General features: G+C 40.7%; 1 protein-coding gene across 1 annotated transcript in view; it reads right to left on the bottom strand.

Annotated features, from left to right (window-relative positions):
• Pibf1 (progesterone immunomodulatory binding factor 1) overlaps positions 1 to 18,249 on the bottom strand; it is a 154,124-nt gene extending 135,875 nt beyond the window's left edge. The window contains exons 1-5 of the mRNA XM_048421884.3: positions 18,024 to 18,249; positions 16,526 to 16,799; positions 12,384 to 12,484; positions 9,945 to 10,143; positions 4,342 to 4,461 (exon numbers count right to left, since the gene is read on the bottom strand). Of these exons, the coding sequence (XP_048277841.1) occupies positions 4,342 to 4,461; positions 9,945 to 10,143; positions 12,384 to 12,484; positions 16,526 to 16,777 (672 nt within the window). The 5' untranslated portion in view covers positions 16,778 to 16,799; positions 18,024 to 18,249. The remainder of the gene's footprint in view (positions 1 to 4,341; positions 4,462 to 9,944; positions 10,144 to 12,383; positions 12,485 to 16,525; positions 16,800 to 18,023) is intronic.
• Between the last annotated feature and the right edge of the window lie 88 nt (positions 18,250 to 18,337).

Below are 18,337 nucleotides of genomic sequence, written 5' to 3'. Positions count from 1 at the left end.
CAGGTCTCTCCAGAGGGTGTTTCCTGATACAATATGATGATCATCTTCTTGGCCACTGGGTCCAAAATTTCATCTCAACATCAAATAAACTGCTCATAACCTGCCCCCAAAATTAAAATTCAAAAGCGCTGATGGGTTTACTTGAGATGTAAAGCAAGAACAAAAGTAAGGACAAGAAGAAGACATGTTAATCTTTAAAAGCTGTTTCCTCATATCACATGGATGAAACAAAAAGCTAAATGGGCTTCTAATCTAACGACAAACTTAAAGCTGACATCATGCAAGCTACACGAGTGTTTCCCCATGCAGGCACTTCATTACATGTAAAATTTCAACAGGTTTTAGAAAACAGCAATAGATTTTAAATGTATAGGTAAGAAATGAGATTAGTAATAACAAACTATAAAATGTGACTCCAACCTTATCCTCGTGTTAAATAGTAAAATATTCAAAATGTTATTTTTATATCAAAGACAAAAGTGAAAAATATGAAACCAAAGCACTGAAACTTGACTTTAAAATGCAAAGGTAATTATCAATAAATGAACAAACGACACCTCATACATTTTCAAATGACTCATGTTCACGATCACATACCTATCTCACTAGACTCATGTTCACGATCACATACCTACCTTACTAGACTCCTGAGTTTTATTGAAAATGAGATCCTTAGTTACACCTCAGACTAGAATTGGAATCCACGTGGCTGTCCATGAATTGAAAGTTAAGCAATTAATTTAATAAGAAGAGGCAAATATATTATTGTTTCCTAATGAATATTCCACACTCTAGGATAATTGTGTCTGATTGGTAGTGTCTTAAGAAAGTATCCCATAAAGGAAATTTAAGCTTATAAACCAAACAGAATAAAAAGGAATTTGAGAAGACAGTTTATCATCCCCGAAACATAACACTTAAACAAGTATGTATCATTAATGAAACACCTCACTTCCATACAAATTAAATTAGCTATCTTAATCATCTAGAGATACTGATGATTAGCCTCTAGGTAATCTTGCGGGGGTTTTTCTCAAGAAATGTAACCAAGGTTCTAAACAAGAAATCTGTGTTTAACAAAACATATTTTTACTTCCTAGTTACAAAGCTCTCATGAGATGTGTTTCACTATATCCTCATGAACTTAGGGTGTTAGTGTCAACTGCTGAAGACCTTACCTAGTACGGTTCACACTGCCTCCTTTGCAATGAAAGAAGCATGTCGCATCCACGCTACAAAAGTAAAACGGCTGCACACACCTTAGCTGCGCTGCATACGGCTGGAGGGGAATAAAGGGTTTTCTGTGCAAGCATGAGGACCTCAGTCCAAAGGCCCGGTAACCACAGAAAGAGCTGACAGCGAGTGCACCTTCAACCTCAGTGATAGGAGAGGCAGAAGCCAGAGGATCACTGGGGCTTCCAGGCAACCAGTCTAGTTCTAGGTTCAGTCAAAGACACTGCCTGAAAGGCATGATGCATGGAATGACAGAGTAGGACTCCCAACATTCCCTTCTGGCCTGAGTGCCGTACATGCATGTGTTCATACACCAATCATACATACACACAAAGGAGGTTTATAATAAAAATATCTACAAGCACTTACACATTAAGTAGCACAGACAAGTTTATACATATGGCGCAGCTCAAATTAGCACAGGGCTGAATTCTACTACACTTAGAAATAACAGACTGAAAGTAAAATGTGAATTACATTTTGCACTATAGTATCTACATATTCCAAATAATTAGAAATCTAGAAAAAAATACATATTAAAATCCCAGGAATCTATTAAAGTTGGCACAGAACGTTAATAGGAAGTTATTCCTTTTTCTTTTTTTTCCATTTTTCTCTTCTTTCCTTCCTTCCTTTCTTTCCTTTTGTTCTTTCGATTCTTTTTTAATGGTGAAGAATTGTATTTTACTAAGTGTCTGGAACTTTTTCACCTTCTACCTGCTATAACCTGCAGTTATGTTTCTTTAACATCTCTCAGTGTTTTCGTAGGGACAGTTATGAAACTGGTGTAATAACTGAAGGTTTTATCTGAAGAGAACATATTATGGAACAAAGGTTTTTGTTTTTCATAATTCTCATAGGTATAGAATTACTGAACTTACTAGGAAAAATAGCATTTGATGTTGTAGGCAGACGATTGTAAATAAGAAATACAAATAAAAGGCAAGTTAGTTCAGTGCTGGTTTAAAACCAGGATTTTTCAAATATCCTGAAGTAGTTTTTTGTTTGTTTTGTTTTGTTTTGTTTTTTTTGTTTTAAAGATAGGTGGGTATATACTGCCACCATGTGGCTAAAACACACACTAAGACCATTTTGAATCAGGCAAGTTAACAGTTTCAAAACAACAAAAGTTTAATTCCTTAATTACTAGTCTCAAAATTCAGAGACTTAGCAAATAATGTCTGTGGTTTACTACCGCTACCAAGCTGCTGTTGAAATTTTTCTAATTTTCAGCTGCTGCCTTCCCTTCTAAGCTTCCTTGGGCATCAGTTGCTAGAAGGGTTTCTGTATTTGAACTTGTATTTATATAGAAGGCATTCTCTTTCAAGTCAATAACTTCCTTGATATTTTTTCAATTTCACTAATTTAGCTATTGGTGTTCACTTATCATATCACAGTCTTTCTGTATCTTTGCTAAGCGCGGATTCCTAGAGACCTGCCTTTGGTTTCTAGGCTCCCAACTCCACCTCTTCCTCAGGGATGAAGACTGACTAAGGGTAAGGAGTTGAAACTACTAAAACAACCAAGAATGTTCTAAAACTTCATATTTTCTTCAAGTTCTAGGAGTGGTGCAGGGAAGATGGAAGAGACGTGACGGGAGGGTCAGCAAAAATTAATGATATAAAAAATGCTATGAGGAATTCTGATATTTGATAAATAATCAAAAAATTAAAAACAACAGAACGGCTTTGCTTGGAAGCACCATGTGTGGGTGGATAAAGCTGCATCCAGAAATCACCAGTTACTAGAAAAATCCCAGAGCTATTTCCGAATGAGTGGCTGGCCACAGAACCCCAGAGCATGCTAGGCCATTGCCACTGCTGTTGCCATCCACCAGGACAAGATGGTAAGAGACCTTATTGCTGACGATGGCACAAAACATAGATCAGTCTGGGACTGGGCTAGCCCCTTCCTTCCTGCTCAAAATCCTGAAAGTATAGATAGTCCTAAAACTATATACTAACATAATGACTTACTTCTGAGTAACAGAGCTTTGAAAACTGTACCCTTGAAATAGGACACATCATATACATACGCGTACAAACTTTGTAAGATAACCGTGTGCTATCACATGGAAACACAGGGGATCCAGTGAAAGGACAGGGTGAACCATTTCTCTTCATTTGAAAAGAAATGTTAAATGATTTGGTCAAGACCATGGAATAAACTAGAAAGTTCAAATCTGACACTTGAGTGTATTAGAATTTAAATTCCCTGAGGGAGTCATTGCCTCTCACTGTTGCTGGCACTTAGGACAGCGCCATGCACACTGATGACACACAGGGCAAACACTAGTATCAGTACACATGCTGGAGAGAATTGCATTTGATGAGGAATGACCAACACATTGACTGTAGCTTCCTTTCATACCACGGACAAGGCTAACCACTAACGAACAACTGCTGTATACTCTACTTGTAAACTATTAGCTTGTTTTCCTTTTGGTCTCATGAACTTTCGGGAGGAAACAGCACTCCCAGTTTTTTGAAGTTGTTATAGAGTCCACCACTATTTTTTATTTCTCCGATAAGTACATGGTGGCACTCTGGGATATCTGACCAATGTTGTAATCCAACTAACGATCAGTGCAGCCTCTGTAAGTGAAGGGTTGTAAGCACACTAGCCTTATAATCCATCAACCAGAATAAGATACTTCTAAAATAGCATGGGTGTTACTAATCCTTACATGCCAGCAATAGTGAGGACTGTCCTGCCAGAGAACGCAGGAGTCTCTAGGAAAAGGAAAGTCAAATACATTCTTTTCTTCCTACTAATGGCATCCGTATTTTATATATTAAAGCAAGGGAGATTATATACTTCTGTGTGCATGTTTATTACACAAGAGCACTCAGATATGGCTTCTTTTGTGGCCTCGAAAGCACTTGCTTATGAAATGGGTTACAACAACAAACGTATACTGTGGATGATAGGGTAAAGCATATTTATCGTGCCAGTTTGAAGAGAGACGTCTTACTGGCTCTGGCTTAGCCTCACTAAGAGCTGCAGCAGTCAGTGTCCTAGCACTGCCACACTCCTTCCCGCAGTCGCTGACTAGGCCGTGTGGGAAAGCTGCAACATCTTCCCAAGAGTAAGAGAAATCAAACAAACCTCTGTGAGCTGCTTCAGTTGGCCTTTGTTTGTAGTGAGTTCTTCAGACAGTTCATTCTTTTTCACTTGTAGTTCATAGATTTCTTTTCTTAATGGATTGACTAGCTCATAGAACCGAATCTTTAAAAAAAAGAAAAGAAAAATAAGCAATCCGGAACCCAAACCACAAATAGTCACTGCCACTCTGCAGGGGGCAGGCTGCCCTGGCTGCTCTCACTCTGCCATGTATCTATCTACTCTCAGACACTTGTGGTAAAAATATAAACTGGAAAATTCTGGGAATCCATCAAGAAATTTTATGAAGGCATATTGTTATAATTGTTTTTGTTAGCTCTGTTGCCAGTATCTTATATAAAACTGACCACAGATATACATATACAGGAAACACAATAGGCTGCCAAGGAGTCAAACTATCCACTAGCGGACTTGGACTACATTCCTCACAGATACATCACTAATAAATAAAATTGATTTTAAATAATAAAATAACCTACAGTTAACTGAACTCTTTATTCTCCACCCTGCTTGTTTTCTCCAGAGCGCTTAGGAGACATTTCACAAATTACACTTTAAGCTGTTGCTTAAAAAAAAGCAAGTTCTATGAAGGCAGGGATTTTATCTGCTTTATACATTGCTCTGTCAACTATCAATTTGATGAAGAGATACATTTTATTCTTTGCTCTTATCTCAGGCTCCTGGCAACATTCTACAATGTTGCTTTCCCTGCAGTGTTGAGAGGTCCAGGGGTACATCAAAGAGTCCCTCTCTTATCACTGTTCCCACTCTTCATTTCCTGTCATAGCCCAAGTGCTGCAGAATACAGGGTTCTAAGAACCTCAGAAACCACCAACAAGTCAGCAGAGAGCAATGAGGGATTTCTTATTACACAGGTATATAATCTAAAGTCCTTAACATATGACTGTAGTGCAGAAACACTCTGTCTAATAAGAGGTCAAGTGTTAGGTTGGTCCTTAAGGTAGTGAAATCTACATCAATCAGTTAGAACAATATTTCATGCAAAAGTGTGAAAGAATATTAAAACCGGAAAGGAAAAAATGTGTATACTTTATTTGAACTATGAATGAAGTTCCAACGACAGCATTTAGAGTATTTGTTTTAGACAGTATGTGTTAGTCAGAAAAACAATAACTGACCATTTCAATCATCAAAAGTTGGGCAGATAGCTAATGTCTCATTTTCTTTCAAATCACTGATCCAGAAACCTTAGTCCATTGATGCCCGAGAACAGCTCCCACTCTGGCAGACAGTGGGGAGAACTGACATTCACGTGACGCAGAGCACTGCGCTAAGCATTTGACATGTTTCACACACCCACAGTTAATCTTTACAGCAGAAACATACATTAGGATCTATTTTATTTATTTATTTTTTTACTTATTATGTATACAATATTCTGTGTGTGTGCCTACAGGCCAGAAGAGGACACCAGACCTCATTACAGATGGTTGTGAGCCACCATGTGGTTGCTGGGAATTGAACTCAGGACCTTTGGAAGAGCAGGCAATGCTCTTAACCACTGAGCCATCTCTCCAACTCCTAGGATCTATTTTATAAATGCAGAAAAGAGAAGGCTCGGAAGGTAAAATCCTACCTAACACAAAAATGCAACAGCTGTCTGCGTGTTCCAGGGACTCCTGACCCTTGCCCTGTCACTGTTCTCATTTTTTTTAGGGAATTCACAAAATGAAAAATATTCCTAGTTACAATAGGAATTATTTTGTTCAATTCAATTCTTATTTTCCCATTCTCTATATGATGTATGATAATGACACTGTAATTTTTAAAGCAAATAGAGACTGCATCTAATTTTGTATTTCTATTTATCAATGTTTTACAACAGGAATTATTTCCTGGCCTTCAGCTACTCTTCCCTATCTAGAGCCTTCTAATGGAAGTTACTAAAAGCTGTACTTTGCCTAGAGAATCAGAGGATGGAATTTTCACATGTTGACCATTGACTGCAGGGTATTTAAGCCTCTAAGGTGCTATTAAAAGGAGGCTTTCTGAACCAACTTTGGAGGTCCGTGTGTCAGTCTGTCTTTGCGTATGCCGGTTTGTCTCCATGTGTATTCTCAACCTCCCGCCCCTTGCCCAAAGCTGGCGAACTGGGTTCTAGTGCACAGAGCGCAGACATGGGGGCGCGGTGCGCGGCAATTGGAGGTCCCCACCAAAATTTCGGGAACTAGGGAACGCTGAGAGGTCGCCCTCAGAAGGTGAGGGTGGATTGGGGTATGTGTTAATCCTGACGTCCTTCGCTCGGCTTCTCTGCGCCAAGTCCAACCGAGAAAGAGGAATAAGCGAACAGGGTTGTCCCTGGCTGGAGGAGACGTATGTATTGGGGAAAGATAGAATGTATACAGCTCAAAAAGATAAATATGTACAGATGCATGATATGTTGATTGTGTTGTCTTTTGTGTTCTGGACAGGAGAAAGACATTTGATTCGAGGAACTGCTAAGAAAGGTATTTTGACTTTAAAATATGGGCCTAAGGATCTGATATTTTGGAAAAGAGGTTCTGTTTTTGCCTCCACAGACGATGAGAGCCTAAGGATTTATTCGAGATTCATGTGGTTTGAATCACCGAGACCTCCTAAAATGTTGCAGTAAATACCCCTAAGAATGCAGTGTCCCTGCTCAGCAGGAAGTAGCCAGGCAGATTGACAACGCCCAAATTCCCTAAAAGATTGTTTAAGTGGGGCCCCTTCAGTGGTTGCAGAGCAGCAAGCCTCCTTCCCTGAGTTCCGCTCCACTCCATGCACCAGTTTGGACCCAGAACGAATGCAGCTGGGGCTAGAAGGCAGCTGGAGCAGAGCTTTGCTAGGTGGCTGTGCTGGAAGGCACACTGCCCCAGCCCAGTCGGTGCTTAGCCTGGCGGGTGCCACAGCAGTGCCAGGAGTATCAGCAAATGCAACATGTGCTGGAGCTGAGACAAGCTGGAGACAGACCCCACTGGGCCACCCGAGAACGCAGCAGCGGGACAAGAAGGCAGTCTAAATCAACAACTGCCCTATTGTAGGAGCAGGTGGACTTATGGCTGGTACAACAAATGTCTTGTTCACATCTGTTAATATTGCTAATGCCTCTTATGTGGTGAAACAACTCAATGGTTACTTGAATAGCCCTTAAAATGTTACAATTGGCACACCAGATTGTAACTGTTTTAGCTAAAGGGTTGGTAAAATACCATAGCCCAAATGGGAGGCTGGGTCCAGTGGTGATTGGGGACCCTATTGCTGGCAATCATAATGCCTGTTACTGGCAATTGTAACGCCTGTTGCCATGGGCATTCATCTCTGAATCCTGTGAAAGATCAGACAACCCATGAGAATGCAGCATATGGTCACTTAGCAAGTCCTTCTGAGCCTGTTGGCCAGTAAGGTTTGGTTGCAAATATTGCACCAATAATGAAGACTCCTCCGTAGACGGACAACTTCTACAGAAGAGGGCCCACCTAAGACAGGGAAGGGGCCTCCCAAAGACGGGTAAGGGTTTACTCTTCTGAGATGACTTAAGACAGGAGGGTCTTCTGTTTTATAAAAAATTAGGGGGGAGATGTAGGGACTAATGAGTCCTGGCCTTCAGCTGCTCTTCCCTGTCTAGAGCCTTCTAATTGAAGTTACTAAAAGCTGTGCTTTGCCTAGAGGATCAGAGGATGGAATTTTCACCTGTTGACCACTGACTGCCGGGTATTTAAAGCCTCCAAGGTGGTATTAAAAGGGCGCTTTCTGAAGCAGCGTTCGGAGGTCCGTGTGTCGGTCTGTCTGTGTGTGTGTATTCTCAACCTCCAGCCCCTTACCCGAAGCTTGCGAACTAGGTTCTATAGCACAGAGCGCAGCCATGGGGGCGCGGTGTGCGGCACCTGGCCCTTGCCCTGTCACTGTTCTCAATTCTTTTAGGGAATTCACAAAATGAAAAATATTCCTAGCTACAATAGGAATTATTTTGTTCAATTCAATTCTTATTTTCCCATTCTCTATATGATGTATGATAATGACACTGTAATTTTTAAAGCAAATAGAGACAGCATCTAATTTTGTAGTATTTATCTATATTTTTAGATAAAGTCTTGCTTCATAGATCAGGCTGGCCACCTTGAACTCTTAGTTTCAAGAGATCCTCTTGGTTCAGCCTTTTAAGTAGCTGGGACTTCAGACAAGCACCATTAAAGTACATCATACCCAATCCTTCTTGTACATAAATTGTTTCCTTAATGTTTAATTCAAATATTGCAAATATTAATGCATATACCCATACCAATAAACTCTTTAGGCCAGAAGGGGATGCTGATACCAAAGTGCTCTAACACTTCATTTTTCCTGTTCTTTTCTTTTGCTTTTAATCTTTTTTACTATTATGATTTTTTTTCCCCTTTTGGTGCACTTTCTAGCATTTTTTTATTTTTTATTTATTTATTTTTTTTGGTTTATCGAGACAGGATTTTTCTGTATTTTGGAGTCTGTCCTGGAAGTAGCTCTTGTAGACCAGGCTGGCCTCGAACTCACAGAGATCTGCCTGCCTCTGCCTCCCAAGTGCTGCCACCACCGCCCGGCAGCATTTTTTAATTTTACAGTACTAAAAATTTGTTTTATATTCTACAAATATGCATCTAACTTTGTTTACATATATTTTTTCATTAGGCCATAAATTTTCTTCTTATTTCCCCCCATGTTTTCTCCTTATCTCCCTTTATTTTTGTTCTACTCTGACTACATCTTGCTTAAAACTCCTGCATCTCTCTATTTCTACCTTCTTACACTTACCTTTGCTTTTTAATTTCCTCATAATTGAGAAACCTATTGTCTGTTCTATCTTCTTACTCATTTCTCTTCCCTGTAACAGTCCTCCACTGTCTCCTTCCTTTTATTTAAGCTTGCTTCTCCTTCATGCATTTCCTCCTGCCTCCTTTCTTTACCCAGCCAGACTCAGAAGACAAACACTATGCTTTCTCCTCCATATGGGACCTAATTTAAAATTAAATGTGTATATCTATGAAGTCAGGAAAGGGGCCATGAGGAAACAGAGAGGGAGGGGACCTGTGGCATGTAAGAGGAAAGCAGAAGAGGGGCTAGTCAGAGGGAGGACAGGAACAGTTACAGGGAGGACAGGAGCAGCTACAGGGAGGACAGGGAGGACAGGAACAGTTACAGGGAGGACAGGGAGGACAGGAGCAGCTACAGGGAGGACAGGGAGGACAGGAGCAGCTACAGGGAGGACAGGGAGGACAGGAGCAGCTACAGGGAGGACAGAGGCACAGGGGAGACTTGGAGAGAAGGACATGTGAAAAGAAGGCATAATGTATCACATGCATCATCAAAAAGGAACTCATTACTTTGTATGCTAATATAAAATATAAAAATAAAAAATGTATAAAGAGCGCCTCTATATAATGCCAGTTTCAGTCTGAGAATGGATGAAACTTTGTGTATTTATTGTGAGACGGGGACTCTTATAGTACAAGATGATCTCCAACTCACTACACAGGTGTAGGAGCTGATCTCCACGTCCCCATGTCCCGAGGACAAGACCACAGCATGTGCCACTACCCCCAGCTGCAGTGTTACGGAAGAGGCACGACACTTACAGACACATATTCAGGGATAGAAATCTGGTCTTCAGGAAAGGATTTCAGCTTCACATACTGCTCTTCCGTCAGCTCCAAGTCGCGCAGGTTTCGACGGACATCTCCAGCTTTCTCTCTTAGCTGATGATTTGTCTCTTCCAGTTGTTTTTGTCTCAACAAAATGGTTTCCATTTCTTGTTTCATTAGTTCTTGATATTTCCTACATTGAGAGAATTTATGGTAAGTTTTAAAATTACTGTGATTTTTGGCTATCATTAGTGTTTATTTATCTAATTAATTAATTAATTAATCTTGAAGTGACACATTCATATAGATCAGTAAATGTATCAGCCCAAAAAATACCAGAACCAACTCTTAAGTAGTAACCAAAAATTCAAATTACAAATAAACATTTAATCTACTACAGTCTTAAACCCTTACATAACAGCTTTGGACTCTAGATATTACTTTTCATTTCTCTTTGATCCTGGTACTGCAGGACATATCTCTTTAATACAGTACCACTGAACCCCATAAGGTATTCATTCAACCAGTGAAGTCCACCACTGATCCATCCTGGCAGCGTAGAGCCCAGAAGCTGATGTCTTACTTAGCTGTTTTTTCCACCTTACTTTTTTGTGGAGGCCCAGAAGTGGATCCGTTCCATCTTGACTCTTCAAAAGTTGGTCAATAGGACACTTTGACTTAGGGTGTGATCACTTGATGTTTTGGGTATTACGGTAAATACATTTGTTTGTTTTTTGCATCCTTGTAAGAAAGTCTTTTGTCTCTCCCCCTTTAATTGGGGTATATAAGAACTTTGAGTAGTAAACTCGGGGCTGATCACGTTATTCACTGGATGCCCTCCTGACTCTATCTTGTGTTTCTCGTCTATTTCTCTCCTTAATCCTCACTCCTCCTTTCAAGCACTGATGGACAAGTCTGCCGGACCGGACACTTTTTAAAAACAGAAGCATACACTGAATCTAGAGCTCGCCATGGCTGGACCGGCTGGCCAGGGAGCTACTGGGATCATCTTGTCTCCACCCTTGCTGTTCTGAGATTCTGGGAACATAACCACCAGTCTCAGTGTTTACTGGGAATTCAAACTCAAGTCTTCCAGCAAACATTTTACCTCTGAGTCATATCCCTAGCCTAGACAGGAGACTTTAAAAGACACCGACAAAAGTCTGAGAAGATACTGTTCATTGATGTTTTTGCTTTGTCTTTAAACCTATCTTGCCTCTGTTGACTTGTTATTATTTATTTATTTATTTTCAGACAGTTCTTGCTATGTAGCTCTAGTTGGCTAGAACTCATTCTACCAGACTCGGCTCACAGAGACTTTGAAAAGCCTTTGCCTCTCAAGTGCTAGGATTGAAGGAATGAGCTACCATGCCTTTATTTTTTATGTGTACAGAGCTTTGTCTGTCTGTATGCCCACAGACCAGAAGAGTGCATTAGATTGTGAGCTGCCCTGTGGGTGCTAGGAATTGAACTCAGGACCTATGGAAGAGCAGTTAGTACTCTTAACTGCTGAACCATTTTTCCAACCGTTGCCATTCATTTTTATTGAGTTGTTTCCAATGAATTTCTTTTGGTTTTTATAGAAACAATGCATATTTTCTACTAAAATGTCATTGTTTATATCACTTTAAATTAAATTACATAGGTATAATTGGCATAGGTGCATGAGAGTAAACAATGAATACTTTATTTTGTTTCTTTGCCCGTTCATTTGAGATAAGGCCTTAATTAGCCAGGGTTGGCCTTCAACTCACTAGCCAAGGATGACCTTGAACTCCGTTGTTTTTTTTTTTGTTGTTGTTGCTTCTTTTTTGTTGTTGTTTTGTTTTTCCAGACATGGCACCCTTGTGCAGCTCTGGACATCTGTAGACCAGGCTGATCTCAGACTCAAGAGATTAGCCTGCCTCTGCCTCCCAAGTACTGGGATTAAAGGTGTGAGCCACCATGGTCAGACATCTTTAACTCCTAATCCTCCTTCCACCATCTCCCAAGTGCTGGAGTAAAAGTGTGGACCACTCCACCAGGCTCAGTTCACTCTTGATAGGTACATACCCACCTTGAGAAGATACACAGGCATAGTAATTGTCTCCTAAGGCAGCAAATCCGGACAGCTGTGACAATGCAGAATGGTGTACAGAGTGAATGAAGAAAAAGGTCAGCTAGATACCAAATGTGGGCAATCCAGAGAGCTCCTCATGTAATGGATGGGTTGCTTACAAGGTTAGTATTTGTTGAATAAATGTTGAATGTTAACTGTGCATTTGTATACTGTGATAAAGCAACCTGGCCTTTTAGTGGTCTGTATGTTAGGATAATAAGCATATCTAACTTAAAATTGCTCTATTATAGCCTATAATAACATTGCATAAACAAGAATAAAATTACATTTAGTTTGAAAATAGATGTTAGGGTTTTGTGAAAAACATGTCTTACTTGGCATCCTTCTGTTGAATAGTCAACTGATTGTCTAATCTCAAAGTTAGCAGCTGCTTCTGGTGAAGGGCATCATTAAGTTTTTCCTCCAATTCTTCAATCTGAACAGAGAGAACATAGTTTACACAGTCAGCTTTCAGTGAACATAACAACAAACACTTAGAAAAAAACAGGAAGAATCTTTAAAGATCTGGGTTGAAACTACTGTCCTGTAAATGTTCATGCCAGGCTATCCTTGAGATGGCGTTCCCTTATTTCACACGCAGAGCTCACTCAGATTGCAGCGTCATGTGAGCTGCTGTTCACATGGCTGAGTTATTAGTCTGAGCACCGCACATCCCCATCTACTGCCACGGCTGGTTTGGGTGTACAGAAACACCCAAACAAAATGAGTAACTGCTAACTACATCACTCACCAGCCTTGTAACTTCTCAGTTGAAAAGAAAACAAGTCTCTCATGACATGCTTGCCTGGACCACTTTAGGTTCCTCACTAATTTCCCTTGCTGGTAGGTCAGAGACCTTCCCATCTCCCTTTAGCTTACCTTTATAATGTGCTAACAAATGTCCACCGCTTTCAAGTAATCGCCTTCCCAGAAACGTCTACACTGTAGCAGAGGACACTTAGAGACCGTTGCCAACAACTTGCTTTGTGATTAACTGAAGAAGACTCCTATAGTCCGACAATATGCTGTGCTTTCTGCAAACCCCTACATACTTGGTCCTGCACTTGTCTCATTCCTTTTCCCTTCCTTCCCCTCCTTTCTCCTTTAAAGTAGGTGACTCTAACTGCATCTTCTGCCTAGTCTATGGAGGCACTCTTAAGAAAGTGCTCTAGCTTCCTCATGGGCAGGACATCTGTGCAGCAGGTGAAGCTCTGGGTTTGATCCTTAGCACCTCAAAAATAAATAAGTATTAAGAATTTAAACCAGTCTTGTATTGTAGAAGGAGGCTGTTCGTTTGTTACTGGCCACCCAGACCCAAAATAATTACACAGGAACTATATCAATTGCGATACTGTTTGGCCAATAGCTTAAATGTGTTTCTAGCTAGCTCTTACATCTTAAATTAACCCATTTCTATTATTTTATATTTTACCATGAGGCTAGTGGTTTACTGGTACCAGCATACAGATAGTTTTCTCCTCCAGCGGATACATGGCTTCTCCCTGATTCCTCCCATGACTTCTCCCTACTCTCTCCTCCTTTATTCGCTTGGAATCCCCGCCTTGCCCTACTCTGTGCTGCAGTAGGCCCAAAGCAGACTCTTCATTAACCCATAGTATTCTCAGCATACAGATGTGAATCCCACATCATTGTATTTTATGATTTACTTGATTTTGATGTGTGTGAATGTTTTGCCTGTGTGTATGTATGTTCACCATGCTCGTGTCTGGTTTCCTCACTAGCCAGAAAACATCATTGGGTCCCCTGGAACTGTGGGTTCAGAGATTTGAACCCAGGTCATTTGTAAAAATACTAAGTGCTGTTAATTGCTTAGTCATCCCTCAGCCCTTCCTTTTTACTCTAAGTTGTGTGTATGTGTGCACGCGGGGCAACTTTCAGGAGTTAGTTCTCTCTTCACTATGCAGCCCACAGAAAGAACTCAGGGCCCCAGGCTTGTATGGTTAAGTAGCTTTACCCAGCAAAGCATCTCACTGGCCCAAAGTAAACATATTTTTCTAGTAGGACACTGTAGCATCTTAGTATACATAGCCTAGAACTAAAATAGGAGAGCAAGTTAACAAGAGACGGTATAAATGAAACAAAAGTACAGTTTTGGACAGATGGACTCATGCTGGAACAGCTAAGAACAATAGTAAAGTTAGTTCACTGTCAGGAGGAAATCGTTTTCCTAGGAACAGAAGTAGCAACACCAACGAAATGTGTCTCGTACTCACTCACTATTTATTATGGCTAATGGTGTAGGGGTCCTTCTTTCTATGTGTTGTTTGTATTGGTTAATGAATAAAGAAACTGTCTTGGCCTTGGTAGGGCAGAACTTAGGTAGGCGGAGAAAAGTAAATGGAATGCTGGGAGAAAGAAGGCAGAGTCAGAGAGCCACCATGGAGCCGCCAGAGTCAGACATGCTGAATCTTTCTCAGTAAGACACTGGTAAGTGTCGATATACAGATTAATAGAAATGGGTTAAATTGGGATGTTAAGAATTAGCCAATAAGAAACTAGAGCTAATGGGCCAAGCAGTGTTTTAATGAATGCAGTTTCTTTGTGATTATTTCGGGTGTAAGCTAGCCCGGCAGCTGGGACAAACAAAGGGGACCCCTCTCTTAACAACCCCTTACAACATGCTAGTTTAATCTCTACCAGGTATTCCACAAACTACCCTGGGTCTGACTAGCCACACAAGGCAGAAATACAAGAACTAGGCCATCCTTCTCTCCATGGCCCACCTGCTAAAGACAGTGGTCACTCAGGTTTGACTTCTGGGACACAGCCACTCTCAGACACAAAGGAACTATGACTCAAGAAAATCAGACTTTAGAGAGAAGGGAGTAGGGGAGGAATGGAGAAAGCTCGGTTGACCGGGATGGGGGGAAGGGAGGAAGGATGAATGTGGGATCAGGGAAGAATATATTTCAACTAAGGGAGTCATATTAGAGTTTACAGGAAACTTGATTATATATGGTATCCCAGGTCCAAGGAGAGATCCCCAGATTGTTCTCTGGACAGAGGAGGGGGTGCCTGAACCGGCCTTGGCCCGTGACCATACTGATGAATATTTTGCTTATCACCATAGATCCCTCATCTGGCGTTGGATGACGATACAGATGGAGGCCCGCGTTGGAGCACCGAACTGAGCCCCCCAAGATCCAAACGAGGAGCAAAAGGAGGAAGAAAATGACGAAGGACTGCGAGGGATACTATCACCCACTGATACAAGGGGTCGGATCTAATGAGAGTTTACCAAGGCCAGATGGACCGTGACTGAACGAGCATGTGATCCAACCAGATTCTCTGAATGTGGCCGGATTTTCTGAATGTGGCTGGCCTGCAGTCTTTCCGAGAAGCCATTGACAATGACACTGGGACTGGTTTCCTCTGCATATACTGGATTTTTGGGATCCAGTCTGTTTGGATGCTCACCTTCCTGGACCTGGAGTGAGGGGGGAGGAACTTGGACTTCCCACAGGGCAGGAGACCCTGACTTCCCTAGGGGACAAAGAGGGAGGAGGAGAGGGAGGGGGGGAGTGGGAGGGCGTTGGGAGGAGGGGCGTAAATGGAAACTTTTTATAATTTAATAAAATTACAAAAAAAAAAAAAAAAGAAAATAGAAGATGCATCTCATGAATGGGTATCTATGGCTAAAGCAGTATTCCTGTACCTTGAAGACACATACATGATTAGATGAAAAGTTTAAAAATGAATTATTGTATTTTCAAGCAAAATTTGAAGAAAAGTATCCGGTGACTATGAATTACGAAATCATTCTTTGTCTCCCTAGATGACAAAAATTATAAGATATATTGCTTAAATTAAGAAAAGACTTTAAGGCAAAGAGCAAATTCAGGGTAGATGTATAATTTTCCTTAAATATCTAAGAAAAATTGTTCTTAATAAATCATGTTGATCTTTAAAAAAAAAAAGAAAATCAGATTTGTAGGGAAAGGGCAATTGAGATTCAACAATTTGATTATTATGATCCTGATTGTTCTTCTCAAAATAGTCACCTCACATGTGGTAAAGCACAAAACTTGGTTACAAAGTACTCCTAAGAAAATGCATATTACACTAATGCTACACTTTAAAAATTAAGCCTACTAAAGTAACTCATCCATACTCACATTCAAAACACCTGATTTCCAATATGCAAAGTATAAAAAGGTAGCAATGGAAAAGCAATGTCAAGTATACTATTTATAGTCTGACACATCCATTTCTTTCTTTTTCTTTTTTCTTTTCTTTTTTTTTTTTTTTTTGGAGGCAGGGTTTCTTTACATAGCCCTGGCTGTCCTGGACTTCACTATGTAAACCAGGGTAGCCTAGAACTCACAGAGATCTGCCTCCAGAGCACTGGGATTAAAGGCATGCGCTACCACAACTGGTCTACATACCAACTTCTTAATTATCTTCAGTTTAAATACAACAAGGTAGGAAAATCAACAAAGTTTGCATCTGTTCTTACCTTTGTAAGATAATCCATTTTCAAATTGTCGATCATCATATTTTTTTGGGATAGCTCGATTTTCAGTAGCTGAATATTATGAAGCATTTCTTTTCTTTCAATTAACTGCCTGGTGATTTTGACTTTACCCTCTCGCTCTTCTGATGAGGAAATGTCATCTGTATGAATGGTTGTCTCCAAACTAATATCTTCAGACTCCAGAGAACTAGAAATGTTTACTTTTTTTGACTCCTTGGGCATTTTTCGAGACATTTTATTATTCTGGATCAATCTTCTGTAGAGTAAAAGGAAATAAACTTAAATATACCAAAAATTTACTACAGAACATATAGTGCATTGATGAGTTACTAAAGATTGCTTAGATCATTGGGCACTGGAAGATGCCAAATCTAATCCCGATCACTACTGTGAATTAGTGCTCAAATCGAAGATAGATTCGCTAAATCCTATCATGAACTCAGCCCTTTGGTCAATTTAAATAAATATGTGCATATATATATATATATACACATATATACATACATGTATGTGTATGAATGTGTGTGTGTGTATACATTCAGACACACACACACAAACACATGTATAAATTTGGGGCAATAATCTTTATTTGTTTGCTTTAGTTTTTCAAGACAGTGTTTTTCTGTGTAGCCCTGGGCTCTCCTGGAACTCACAGAGATCTGCCTGCCTCTGCCTCCTGCTGGGATTAAAGGTGTGCACCACCATGCCTACAGAGCAAGAAATCTTATTTTGAAGGACAAAGGAAACCAAAGTCGTGTAAAAGAGAAAGGGTAAAGCCCATTCATATAAAGAACTCCAAACTCCAGGAGAGAATGCCTAATTTTGTCAGTGTAAGAATGCACAGAAGCAGTTAAATCTGGAAGGATCTGTGAACACACGGGACAAGATTTGTACGGAGGAAGAGGATATACAAAACAAGAGCGGAGGCGACATCAAGACTGTCTGGGGATACACATTAGGTTTATTTAACAAGCGAGGCATCACTGAAAGTCTGAAGACAGGCCACATTGAGACAATAACATTTCTAAATAACTTGGAAAAAAAAACAGAGAGGTTAGAAGAGAAAAAATTGAATATTCTAAATAGCACACCTTAGCCTTCCCAAGAATTTTATTAACTCCTTTGTTTAAATAGTACACAATTTGGTAAAATGTCCATAGAATTAGACATTTCGGTTTTTCTAAAAGGAACGGTGAGGAAGGAGGTGTGTGTGGTGGGGGACAGGAAGAGCTACAGTACGATCCACCTCTTTCCTTTTTAAAGGAAGGCGTGAAGAAAGGTGAGGCCAAAGAGAAATCCTTGCCCGAGTTACAAAGGACCAGGTACGGGCTTCTCCCTGTTTGGCTAAGAAATTTATAAATTCTAAACTTGGATGCATTTTAGCATCTTTGTACCACGCGTGAAAGATAGGTTAACAGATTCCTGGAAGCTACCTCTCCAGCGTCAGTAACTCCGCGTACAAGGCTAAAACCAGCCTCACCTCGGACACTTGGAGGAACCACAGGCGTCTTCAGTGCTGCAAACCCTCTACAAGTATCTCGGGTCACCAGACCGTTAGGGAGCAGTCACCAAGACAACCACCCGCCCTGCCAGGGAAGAAGTCGGAAGAAGCTGGGGCGCCTAGGTGCCCAGGCCCTCCCTCCCCGGAAGTCAATCCGAGGCGGTGCACGTTGGGAGTTGTAGTCCGGAGATGAACCCCGCCCAGCTGCGGGCGGAAACGCTATACTGTGGCCCAATCGCCTCGATAACCAGGGGGCTTACACGACCAGTCAGGCTTGGCGTGTTTTCTCGCGA

Source organism: Myodes glareolus, chromosome 12 (assembly GCF_982192425.1).
Source record: "Myodes glareolus chromosome 12, mMyoGla1.1, whole genome shotgun sequence".
Taxonomy (NCBI): Eukaryota; Metazoa; Chordata; class Mammalia; order Rodentia; family Cricetidae; genus Myodes; species Myodes glareolus.
Note: the sequence above shows the minus strand (reverse complement) of the source record. Positions and strands in the feature narration are given on the sequence as shown.